Consider the following 12,693-nt stretch of genomic DNA (forward strand, 5'->3'; position numbering starts at 1 on the left):
TGTCTCCAGATATTACCAAATGTCCCCTTGGGGGGCAAAACCACCCCTGGCACAGAACCACAGGCCTAGATTTTACAAAAGTGGACACTAACTTCAGGAAGACCTTCATACCTTTCACTTTTCTTCTCAAAATGCTCTCAGCTAGTTCTCACTGCTTTTAGCATTTGTAAAATGAATTTACTTCAGCTGGACCCTACTTTAAATGTAAACAGCTACTGGCTCATGCCTATAATCCCAGCACTTTGGGAGGCCGAGGCGGGTGGGTCACGAGGTTAGGAGTTCAAGACCAGCCTGGCCAAGATGGTGAAACCCTGTCTCTACTAAAAATACAAGTTAGCTGGGTGTGGTGGCGGATGCCTGTAATCTTAGCTACTCGGGAGGCTGAAGCAGGAGAATTGCTTGAACCTGGGAGGCAGAGGTTGCAGTGAGTCAAGATCATGCCACTGTGATGCATGCAGTAAATAAAGATTACAAACAGTCTCATTTGTTCAGGCAAAATTTTAGCACCAAATGAGCTTTCAGGTCCAATTTACACACACACATACACACTTCTGACATTTAGAATGAACTAAATTTTGGAACTGCTGATAAGAGAAGGTGACTGTACTTGCCTTATAGGGAGGGAGTGTGAGGATTGGATCCAATAACACATAAGGTCCAATTCTGTACTCATAGAGAAAAGGGACTTTCAACAGGTTAGCTATTGTTATTTCTAAATTACAAATTCTGATCATATCATTTGCTTGTTTTGAACTCTTTGATGGTTCTACATTGCCTGCAAAATAAGGTCCAAATTCCTAAGAGTGGCACACAGGAAGACCTTTCCAAAACTGGATGCTGGTCAGGCATGGTGGCTCACACCTGTAATCCCAGCATTTTGAGGGGCTGAAGCAGCCTCCTTTTCCTGTGTCTTCCCAGCACTGGATGCTGAGTCCAGGGGTTCGGGCTGCAGTGAGCTACGATCACACCACTGCACTCAGCCTGGGCAACAGAGCAATACTCTGTCTCTTAAAAAAAAAAAAAAATATATATATATATATATATATTTTTTTTTTGAGACACAGTTTTGTTCTTGGTGCCCAGGCTGGAGTGCAGTGGCATGATCTCAGCTCACTGCAACCTCTGCCTCCCGGGTTCAAGTGATTCTCCTGTCTCAGCCTCCCAAGTAGCTGGGACCACAGGTGTGTGCCACCATGCCCAGCTAATTTTTGTGGATTTTTTTGTTTTTGTTTTTGTTTTTTGAGACGGAGTTTCACTCTTGTTGCACAGGCTGGAGGGCAATGGCATGATCTCGGCTCACTTCAACCTCTGCTTCCTGGGTTCAAGTGATTCTCCTGCCTCAGCCTCCCAAGTAGCTGGGATTACAGGCATGTGCCACCACGCCCAGCTAATTTTGTATTTTTAGTACAGATGGGGTTTCTCCATGTTGGTCAGGCTAGTCTCAAACTCCTGACCTCAGGTGATCCACCCGCCTCGGCCTCCCAAAGTGCTGGGATTACAAGTGTGAGCCACTGTGCCCAGCCAATTTTTGTATTTATAGTAGAGATGGGATTTTACCATGTTGGCCAGGCTGTTCTTGAACTCCTAACCTCTGGTGATCCGCCCTCCTTGGCCTCCCAAAGTGCTGGGATTATAGGCGTGAGCCACCGCACTTGGCCTCCAAAAACTTTTTTTTTTTTAAATTTAAAAAACAAAACTGGACACTGCTCCTTCCAGCTCTCAGTCCTCTCTGTTGCTATTGTCACTGCCCACCTTTTGCTCTGGTCACCTAGAAATAGCTATGGTTCTTTCCCTCTTACAATTCCCTCCTGTCCTTTCCTCCTTCCTCTGCCTGGGATGAGGGTGCATCCCTTCTTCCTTTCTAGATGCCACTCCTCTATCCATGAAGACCAGCTCAACGACCTTCTCTAGGAGGCTGTCCCCAAACCCTAGCCCCAGCCCAAAGAGCCTCCTCTTCCTGTGTCTTCTCAGCACTGGATGCTGAATACACAGGGGCCATCTCTTCACTAGACTGTTCAGCCCTTGGGAAAGAGCAACTTAGCTGTCAGCTGTCTCTCCCCGACAGGTCTAGCATGGGCCCCACACAGGTGCTGGGATTACAGGCGTGAGCCACCCTGCCTGGCCAAGGTAGTGTGGCTTTTGACCCCTATTGTATCCTCAGGGCCTGACACTCAATAAAAAAGCTTTTTCTAAATGAATGAGTAAATGAGTGAAGAGCATGACACATATTTATGACAATGTGAAAACAAACCACCATGGCCAACACCAAGAAAAAACCCACACCCATGTGCTTTCATTACATCTCATGATGTGTAGCACCTACTAAAAAGGTTGTTCTCCCTTCAAGGAAGTTGCAAGAGCCCGAACACAACAGGAACCTCAAATGCCAACCCCCTCCTGGTCCAGTCGTCTACCTGGGCTCTGCAATAACAGTGGTGCGCTAATGAAAAAGTGAGGAGATGCAAGCTCCCCCAGAGCAGCTTAGTAATCACTTTCCAAAAACATTTATCAGCACTGCTCCTGACCAGCAATCTCAAATATTCAGCAACTTACCCAACACGCATGAGTCATGAATAAAATATTTGACTGAATAAAGGCTAACTTTTTTTTTTTTTTTTTGATACGGAGTCTGGCTCTGTCGCCCAGGTTGGGGTGCAGTGGCGCAATCTCGGCTCACTGCAAGCTCTGCCTCCCAGGTTCACGCCATTCTCCTGCCTCAGCTTCCCCAGTAGCTGGGACTACAGGCGCCCGCCACCACGCCCGGCTAATTTTTGTATTTTTAGTAGAGACCGGGTTTCACCGTGTTAGCCAGGATGGTCTCCATCTCCTGACCTTGTGATCCACCCACCTCGGCCTCCCAAAGTGCTGGGATTACAGGCATGAGCCACTGCACCTGGCCAAAGGCTAACTTTTAAAGAGTGTTGTCTGCATCTACGTTCACATCATGCAAGAGTCATTATTCTGGCCGGACACCAGTGGCTCACACCTGTAATCCCAACACTTTCAGAGGCCAAGGCAGGTGGATCACGAGGTCAGGAGATCGAGACCATCCTGACCAACATGGTGAAACCCTGTCTCTACTAAAAATAGAAAAATTAGCTGGGCGTGGTGGCAGGCGCCTACCTAGTCCCAGCTACTCAGGAGGTTGAGGCAGGAGAATCGCTTGAACCTGGAAGGCGGAGGTTGCAGTGAGCCAAGATCATGCCACTGCACTCCAGCCTGGGTGACAGAGCAAGCCTCCATCTTAAAAAAAAAAAAAAAAAAAAAAAAAAAAAGTCATTATTCTGTCCTTGTCTTTTTCAGGTCCCCATCTTCTCCCCATGTCTCATGCACTCGCTCTCTCTCACTCCTTTCTGCTTTACACACCCACACCCAGGTCCTACCAATCACTCCCCTCCTTGTTGGAAGTCAGCTACAGGTGAACCAGCAGGGAGAGGCCACTGCCTGCTCACAATCAGCTCATTATCTAATTGAGGAAAAAGGCACAAGCTCACTCAAAAGCAAAATCCAAAGGACCAACAGGAGTTGGGGGCTTCAGGCTTTTTCTTCCCATTCAGGACAGGGTCAATGTCACTTCAAAAGGTATAATTACAAAAGGCTAGAGACTATGCCTTCAGCTTTAAGAGAATAGCAGTACCTTCCATCCTCCAGAAAGCTTTTGGACTTGTAGACTATCCCTATTTAAGACGGCTCATTGCATCAAGGAAACACAGTTTCATTCAATAAACATCAGTCATTTCCTTCAAATTCCCACTGGAAAGCTACTGACACTGTAAACCTTTAGGATTTGAAAGACGCTAAAGTTTAAAGTCGAATCATAAATACTGTTCCAATCCAATCATTCAGGCCCAGAGCTGGTGGGAGTCCTGGATTGCATTTCCGGCTTCACCAGTATCTCTGTAACTTAGTAGCAAGCTACACCTCCACCAGCCTCGGCTTCCTCTTAGGAGAAATGAGAAAACTGGACCCAATCAGTGTTTCCCAAAGCATGGTGCGCATCCAATGCAAGATGTCACAGTACAAGAGAGGACTCTGTGCACGCCAATTAACACGTTTTAGTTATTGGTTTACTCTGGTGAGTAATGTTAGTTTTCCTAATGACATAAATAAAATTTCCTTTTAAAATAAATGCATCCAAGTATTTTTAAAAATGAGTCACTTTCACAAAAACCTACTTAGTACGTAAGAGTTCAAGTGATTCTAGCAGCCGTGGCAAAAATAACTGATCTAGAGGCCTGGCGTGGCGTGAAATCCCTGAGTACAGGAGAAGGAAGAGAGCGAAGGCGGCTGGAGTTCCTCGCAAAGAAGCAAACCCCAGGCAACAGGGTCCGCAGTGACCAGCCGCCGGTCCTCCAGGCTTCCAAAGGAGACGATTTGGAACTGACCCGGGAGGGGCAAGAAACACCTTCCGAGTACCAGGCTAAACCCCGCCAGGGAGAGAGACCGGGACGAAGGTCCCAGGCTAGTGCGACACCGCAGGTCGGGGTTCCCTGGTTGGAGGAGCGCGGTGGACAGGGATCCCGGGCTGTAGGGGCGCAGGGGGCTGGGAGGGGCGCGTTGGTGCGCACTGGAACAGGGGTCCCGGGCTTGAGCAGCACGGTGAGACACAGTTCCCGCGCTGGAGGGGCGCGTTGAGACAGGGGTCCTGGGCTAGAAAGGTGCGTTGGGGCGCACTGGAACCGGGGTCCCGGGCTTGAGCGGCGCGGTGGGACAGAGTTCCCGGGCTGGAGGGGCGCAGTGGAACAGAGGATCCGGGCTAGAGGGGCGCGGTGGGACGGAGCTCCCGGGATAGAGGGGCGCAGTGGGACAAGGGTCCCGGACTGGAGTGGCGCGTTGGGGAGCATTGGAACAGGGGTCCTGGGTAGGAGAGGCGAGGTGGGCTGGGAGGGGCGCTGTACGGCTCACTGGAACAGGGGTCCTGGGCTGGAAAGACGCGTTGGAACGGGGGTCCCGGGCTTGGGCGGCGCGGTGAGACGGAGTTCCCAGGCTGGAGGGGCGCAGTGGGACAGGGGATCCGGGCTGGAGGCGCGCGGCGAGACCGGGGTCGCAGGCTGGAAAGGTGCAAGTAGAGGCTGGAGGACCGGCGGGAGGGAACCGGGAACCCGGCGGAGCAAAGGGGCGCAGAGTGGGGGTGGGGCCGTGCTGCCGGGGGGAGCCCCCTCACGCAGGAAGGACTGGGGCCACGGACCCCACCGCCCCCACACCCCGTCGCCGCGGAGTTCGGGCCGCCCCGGCTGCGCCCGGGTCCTACCTGTCCTCGCTGGCCGTGATCACGCCGTCCTCCTTGGGGATGAGCAGCGCGGCCGTGACGGCGTCCTGGTGCCCCTCGATCTTGCTCAGCAGCACCGGGCGGCTGCTCTGCGGCCTGGAGTGGATTTCGGCCGCCATGTTCGCGCGGCGACGGCGGCGGCCTCCTCGGCAGGCCGCCCATCAGCTGACGGCTGGGCGGGCGGGGACGCGCCGGTTTCCCTTCAGCTGCTGGGGCCTCGTGGGCGCCGCGCCGCCTTAAGCCCCCGAGTGCTGCCGCCGCACCGTATTGCCTGGGGATGCCGCGCAAGCTAAAAGTCTGTGGCTGGGAGAGGATGCCACAGGGCTCCTGCGGAGAAATGGGGAAAGTAAGCAAGGTTTAAAAGTAAAGCCATTCACCCAGGAACAAATTGAGCACCTGGAGGGGACAAGGAATTGTCCCCCAAACCAGAGATTTCAGAAATTACAATACTACATTTCATCCATTCGAAGAAGCCATTGTTTGAAAGACACACACTTTCAGACATGTTAAAATGTGAAAAAATATAGTGCATCTTAGAATCTTTGAACTACAATACATAGCACTCACTGAGTGGTGACCATATACCAGGCATTAACTCAGTGTCTTTGCATCTCATTTAATACTGATAATCTTAAGAGATGAAGAAATAGATGCTCTTGTATTCCCATTTTAGAGATGAGAAAACAGCCAGAGAAGTTTGATCACTACCTTAAGGTTGCATAGCTATGAGAGGGAGAAAAGCAGCCCTTGATCTCCAGGAGCTGCCTGGTACTATCAGCCGAGCTTTGGTGTTGCTAGGAGGTGTTTGCTTCCTGTGGAACATAAACATCAGACGAGGCCACTCCATAATCACATCTAAACACGGCCAAAATATGAGCGATGTACAAGCCACAGAAATTACCAAACATCCTCCTATCCTGGCTAATATGAGTGACTCTTATTTCTTTATTAATTATGTTAACCGCTATCTAGTCTTCCTCCATTTAGATAAGATTTATTAAGATATGCAACCTTAGAATTATACCCATTTCCTGACAACATCCAGTCCAGAGGAGAGCCTCTCTTCCTTAAGCTCTCCCAGGTCACCTAACACAAACACAAATCCTATAAGAAAACTGTCCTAACATCCCTTTACCCAGACACCTCACCATTCCCAATGGTGTATCTTCTCCCTCCAACAAGCAATCAACCCCATTTGTTCCTGGTGGTTTTTGGCTAGAGGTCATTGACAACCAGTAAGTTCAAGAGCCAAAATTTGGACTCAAGAAGTCAATGACTCCAAACCTCTGCCCCCTATATTATTCTGACACCTGAATTGCAGAATTGCATTAGAACCGTACTATCCACATGACTATAGGGCACTTGAAATGTGGCTTGTCCAAACTGAGATGTAGTACAAGTGCAAAATACTACTAGATTTTAGACACTTAGCACAAAACAAAAAAGATGTAATACAGTTCATCAATAATTGTTACAATGATTACATGTTGAAATGATACTATTTTGGATATATTGAGTTAGATACTATTAAAATTAATATGACCTTTCTTATTTTTTTAAGGTAGCTAATAAAAACTAAATTATGGATGTGAATCACATGGTACTTCTATGTACAGTGATGTACTAGAACTTTCTTTTGTTTTTGTTTTGTTTTCTTTTGTTTGTTTTTTGAGATGAACTCACTCTGTCACCCAGGCTGGAGTGCAGTGGTGCGATCTCGGCTCACGGCAACCTCTGCCTCCCAGGTTAAAGGGATTCTCCTGTCTCAGCCTCTTGAGTAGCTGGGATTACAAGCACCTACCACCATGCCTGGCTAATTTTGTATTTTTACTAGAGACGGGGTTTCACCATGTTGGCCAGGCTGGTCTCAAACTTCTGATCTCAAATCATCTGCCCACCTCAGCCTCCCAAAGTGCTGGGATTACGGGCATGAGCCACCATTGTGTTAATACTTTCTCATGATGAAGTTATTAACAAACATTCACGAATTTATTTATTCATATATTCAACAGACATATATCGCACACTTACTATATGCTGTATGCTGATGAGATTAATAAGACATGCTTCTTGTGAGGCTGTACATTGTAATGACTAGACAGGCTACTGAACAACTTTGTTTAATCAATCAACATTTCCCAAGTGCCTGCTGTGAGCCAGGTGCCATTCTAAATGCGGCAGTGCTCAAGAGAGACAAAAATCCCTCTGCTGTTAGACTTACATCCCAGTGAAGGAAACAGATAGTAAACAAAATAAATTATATATTAGAAGATGTTCAATGCTATTAAATGCTATGGAGAAAATTAAGCAGGGAAGGGTGATACGGACTCTAGGGGATGTTGCGATTTTAAATAGGATGGTGTGATAGATTCAGGAATACACTGCACAGATCTGCTTTCAGGGAAGAAGAGTGGTCAGCAGAGAGCCTCTAGCCTTCAGCTCCTTCAGGGATTGCCCCAGCTGCTGAGAACCATTGGGTCTCAGTTGTTCCCTTCACAGGGAAGCCCACATTCAGTAACTGAACAAGATAGGGGATAAAAGCCTGACCATCAAGACAGACTGATGAGCAACACTTGCTCTAGAACTCTCTCCTAGATTGGACAAGGCTTTGTAAGGCGTGTACTGCAGCTGACTTCTCCTGCCTAATCCTGTTGCCTCCCCCTCCCTTCACAGGCATTGATTCCTAATAAACACCTTCTGAGCCAACCTCTATCACCGTATCTGCTGCTGGAGAATGCAACCTGAGACAGGTGGCCAGTAAAAGCCTCATTGTAAAGTTACATTTTGAGCCAAGAAGGAGAGGAGGGGGTAAGCCATGTGGAAATGTGGGCCAAGTATTGTTCTGGAAAAGAAAAGAGCACGTGTTAAGGCCTTGAGGTGAGCACACGCCAGGGGTTTTGTAGAGACAGCCAGGCACCCCATGAGGCTGGAGCAGAGTGAGTGATGGAGTGCTCAGAGAAAGACTCTACAGACAGGTCACCAGACAGACCATGTTGAGCCCAGAGACCATTGATAAGGGCTTTGGTTTTTACTTTAAATGAGATAGGAAGCCATTGGAGAGTTTCAAACAGAAGGCTGGTTTAATCTGCCTTCAAGTTTTTAAATTTGTATTCATTTATTTTTCGAGACGAAGTCTCACTCTGTCGCCCAGGCTGGAGTGCAGTGGTGCGATCCTGGCTCACCTCGTGGGTTCAACCTCCACCTCGTGGGTTCAAGTGATTCTTGTGCCTCAGCCTCTCAAGTAGCTGGGACTACAGGCACACGCCACCACACTCAGCTAATTTTTGTACTTTTAGTAGAGACAGGGTTTCACCCTGTTGGCCAAGCTGGTTTCGAACCCCCAACCCCAGGTGATCCACCCACTTTGGCCTCCCAAAGTGCTAGGATCATAGGCATGAGCCACTGCGCCCGGGCTAATCTGTCTTCAATTTTAAAAGGCAAGAATAGAAGCAAGGTGCCAGTCAGGAAGTTAATTGAGAAATTAACAGGGTAATTGAGAAAGGATGTGGCTTTCTAAGGGTGCTGGTGGTGAGAGGACATCAGATTCTAGACTTATCTAGAAGGTGGTACCAGTGAGATTTGTTGAATATGGAATATGAAATAGTTAAGAATGATACCAAGATTTGTGGGCTGAGCAACTGGAAAAGTGGATCTGCCATTTACGGATCTGTGGAAGATGTAGGAGGAGCAGGTTTGGAAAGGAAGAAGGAGAATTCAGTTTTGGACACAGGAAGCTTGAGACGAGTATTAGGTCTCCAAGTGAAGGGGCTGAGTAGGCAGTTGAATACAGGAGGGTTTTGTTTGTTTGTTTGTTTTTGTTTTGTTTTGAGATGGAGTCTTGCTCTGTTGCCCAGGCTGGAGTGCAGTGGTGCGATCTTGGCTCACTGCAACCTCCACCTCCTTGGTTGAAGCAATTATCCTGTCTCAGCCTCCCCAGCAGCCGGGATTACAGGCGTGTGCCACTATGCCCTACTAATTTTTGTATTTTTAGTAGAGACGGGGTTTTGCCATATTGGCCAGGCTGGTTTCGAACTCCTGACCTCAGGTGAGCCACCTGCCTCAGCCTCCCAAGGTGCTGGGATTACAGGCGTGAGCCACCATGACCAGCCTGAATATAGGAGTTTTGTATATGCTACTGAATAGTAGAGAGGTCTGGACTGCAGCCATTACTCTGGGAGTTCAATGCACAGGTATGGAACATGCTGTGCCACCCTCTGCAGGGTCAGCAGATGCTCACTGGGTGGTGGTAGAGTTCAGGAGCCAAGTTTATGCTTGATCTTAAGGCAGCAGGATGGTCAAAATTAAGTGAGAGAAAGGCCCTCTACAAATAATTGTTCAAAAATTTTAATCAGGGCTTTGCCTGTTAAACTAAATTAAAATGGAAACCAGGGCTGAAGAGTCCCTGAAGAGACAAAGCCAGTCAGTCCTCCTAAGTGATCTTAACCTTGCTTGATTTGCAAACATAAGTGAAACTTAACTTGAGCTATTTCTTGTAAATGCCTGTATTAAAGAAAAACAAAACTTAGGCTCAACCATTCAGAAGCAGTCAACAGACTTATAATTAAATAACTCGGGATATTCCCACAGGATAGACCAAATAAAGCCACTTTATAACTGTAATCAATTATTTTCTTTGCATTATTTCTGCATTCACTCTTCCAAGCTTGACTCTTATGCTTCTCCAACAGAGCCCTGGAAACACTTCCGGTTTAGAGCTGCCCAATTCATGAATTGCTGTTTACACAAATAAGCCCTTTAAAATATTATTGTGCCTTGGTTTACCTTTTTTTCTTTTTTTTTTTTTTTGAGACAGAGTGTTACTACTCTGTCACCCAGACTTCAGTGTACTGCTGGGATCTCAGCTCACTGCAACCTCTGCCTCCCTGGTTCAAGCAATTCTTGTGCCTCAGCCTCCTGAGTAGCTAGACCTACAGGCGTGTGCCGATCATGCCCTGGCAATTTTTGTATTTTTAGCAGATGTGGGGTTTTACCATGTTGGCCAGGCTGGTCTCGAACTCCTGGCCTTATGTGATCCATCAGCTTCAGCATCCCAAACTGTGAGGATTACAGATGTGAGCCACTGTGCCCAGCCCTCTTTTTTTTTTTTTTCAGTCAGGATCTCACTCTGTCGCCCAGGTTGGGGGGCAGTGGCACAATCTCAGCTCACTGCAGCCTCTGCCTCCTGGGTTCAAGCAATTCTCCTGCCTCAGCCACTGCAGTAGCTGGGAGTAGGCATGCACCACCATGCCTGGCTAATTTTTGTATTTTTAGTAGAGACATGGTTCAGCATATTGCCCAGGCTGGTGTTGAACTCCTGAGCTCAAGTGATCCAACTGTCTCAGCCTCCCAAAGTGCTGGTACAGGTGAGAGCCACTGTGCCTGGCCTGGTTTACCTTTATAACAGGCCTTATGTATTGAGTTGTCTTACAAATAACATGAATCATCAGCCAGAATGGTTCAATGTGAACAATAAGGTAAGGCCCACATAACTCTGACCTTGCACAGTGACAGTGAACTGACCCAAAGATGTAACATTGATCCAGTTTATTGCAAAAGCAGCTACTCTCTGTGATTTCTTCCAAAACACATGGAAAACATCTCAGCTATAACACATTTTGAAGGCAATTTACATAAACAAATTAAGCTCTAAATTTAACTCACCTTTATACATTTTGTAAAATCAGTGCTTAAACACAAAATGATTTTATAAAGTACGCGTATAGCATTTGCAGCCATAAGAGTACATGAAGTCCAAGAGGGAGTATGTGTGTAAATAACGAAGAGGTACAAGGACAGAAGCCTTGGAAACATCAACAGGTCTGGAAGAGAAGGAGGAACCAGAAGAAAAGACTGGAGAGGAGCCAACCTCCCCCTGCTCCCCTTCCCCCTGACTCTATGAGGTAGGAGGAAAATGGATATTGTGTGTGTTGTCCTGAAGACAAAGGAAGAAGGTGTTCTAAGGAGGAGGAAGTGATCGACTGTGTCAAATGCTGCAGATCAAGCAAATGAAATGACTGAAAGTTTCCATGAATGGCAGGGGTAAAACCTGATTGAAGTGAGTTCAAGTGGTGACAGAAAAGCCTTAGCACAGCCTCTTGGAACTGACAGACTCTAGGTACACAAAGAGAAATTATTTATTTTTTTATATCCATGGCTTTTGGGGAACAGGTGGTGTTTGGCTACATGCATAAGAAATTTTGTGATTTCTGAGATTTTGGTGCACCCATCACCTGAGCAGTGTACACTGTACCCAGTGTGTGGCCTTTTTGTTTTGTTTTTTGAGACAGAGTCTCGCTCTGTTGCCCAGGCTGGAGTGCAGTGGCATGATCTGGGCTCATTGCAACCTCTGCCTCCCGAGTTCAAGCAATTCTCCTGCCCCAGCCTCCCGAGTAGCTAGGACTACAAGCACCCCCCCACACATACACACCCAGCTAATTTCTGTATTTTCAGTAGAGATGGGGTTTCACTATATTGGCCAGACTGGTCTCGAACTCCTGACCTTGTGATCTGCCTGCCTCAGCCTCCCAAAGTGCTGGGATTACAAGCATGAGCCACCACGCCTAGCCCAGTGTGTAGTCTTTTATCCCTCACCTCCCTCCCACATTTCCCCCCAAGTCCCCAAAGTCCATTGTATTATTCTTATGCCTTTGCATCCTCATAGCTTAGCTCCCAGACACAGAGATAACTGATTTCTGAGCTGCCCTGCTGAGTTAGAAGGCAGAATCTATGAATAAAGTTCTACCATCCACTGCCAGCTATGTGATCTTGGACAAGTCACTTTACCCTAACAGTAGAAACAGCATGGTCTTTATAGTGAGAGAACTTTACTGTTAACTAGCACTAAAATCTTTGGCAAGCTATTGTCTTTACCAATCGTGCATTTCTAAAGTGAGAATAATAATGTTACCTTTTAATGGTGATGTAGGAAGCAGAGATAATGTGTGGTATTTATTGTTAACTCATGGCTTCTTACCTTGGACTTTTTTTTTTTTTTTTTTTTTTTTTAGACAGAGTCTCCCTCTGTGGCCAGGCTGGAGTGCAGTGGCACATTCTCGGCTCACTGAAACCTCTGCCACCCTGGTTCAAATGATTCTCCTGCCTCAGCCTCCAGAAAAGCTGGGATTACAGGTGCACACCACAACGCCAGGCTAATTTTTGTATTTTTAGTAGAGATGGGTTTTCACCATGTTGGCCAGGCTGGTCTCGAACTCCTCACCTCAAGTGATCCACCCACCTCAGCTTCCCAAAGTGCTGGGATTACAGGCTTGAGCCACCGTGTCTGGCCCCTTACCTTGGACCTTGATCTCTAAATGTCTATCCCGCCATCACCTCCTCTGACTCTAAATACCTGTGTCATGCTAGACTTCCTTGAGGGAGTATTTTATAGTTGTACTGTAAGAATGATAATGATGATAATCATAAAT

General features: G+C 47.4%; 1 protein-coding gene across 3 annotated transcripts in view; it reads right to left on the reverse strand.

The window, feature by feature from the left end:
• WDFY1 (WD repeat and FYVE domain containing 1) overlaps nucleotides 1-6,042 on the reverse strand; it is a 70,715-nt gene extending 64,673 nt beyond the window's left edge. For 2 of the 3 annotated variants that reach the window (XM_054477062.2, XM_063648406.1), the window contains exon 1: nucleotides 5,252-5,475. In XM_054477062.2, coding sequence (XP_054333037.1) covers nucleotides 5,252-5,388 — 137 coding nt within the window. In that variant the 5' untranslated portion in view covers nucleotides 5,389-5,475. Of the gene's footprint in view, nucleotides 1-5,251; nucleotides 5,597-5,977 lie in introns of those variants that run through there. The other variant, XM_054477061.2, reaches the window with a different exon arrangement.
• Nucleotides 6,043-12,693: the final 6,651 nt, after the last annotated feature.

Source organism: Pongo pygmaeus, chromosome 11, assembly GCF_028885625.2.
Source record: "Pongo pygmaeus isolate AG05252 chromosome 11, NHGRI_mPonPyg2-v2.0_pri, whole genome shotgun sequence".
Classification (NCBI taxonomy): Eukaryota; Metazoa; Chordata; class Mammalia; order Primates; family Hominidae; genus Pongo; species Pongo pygmaeus.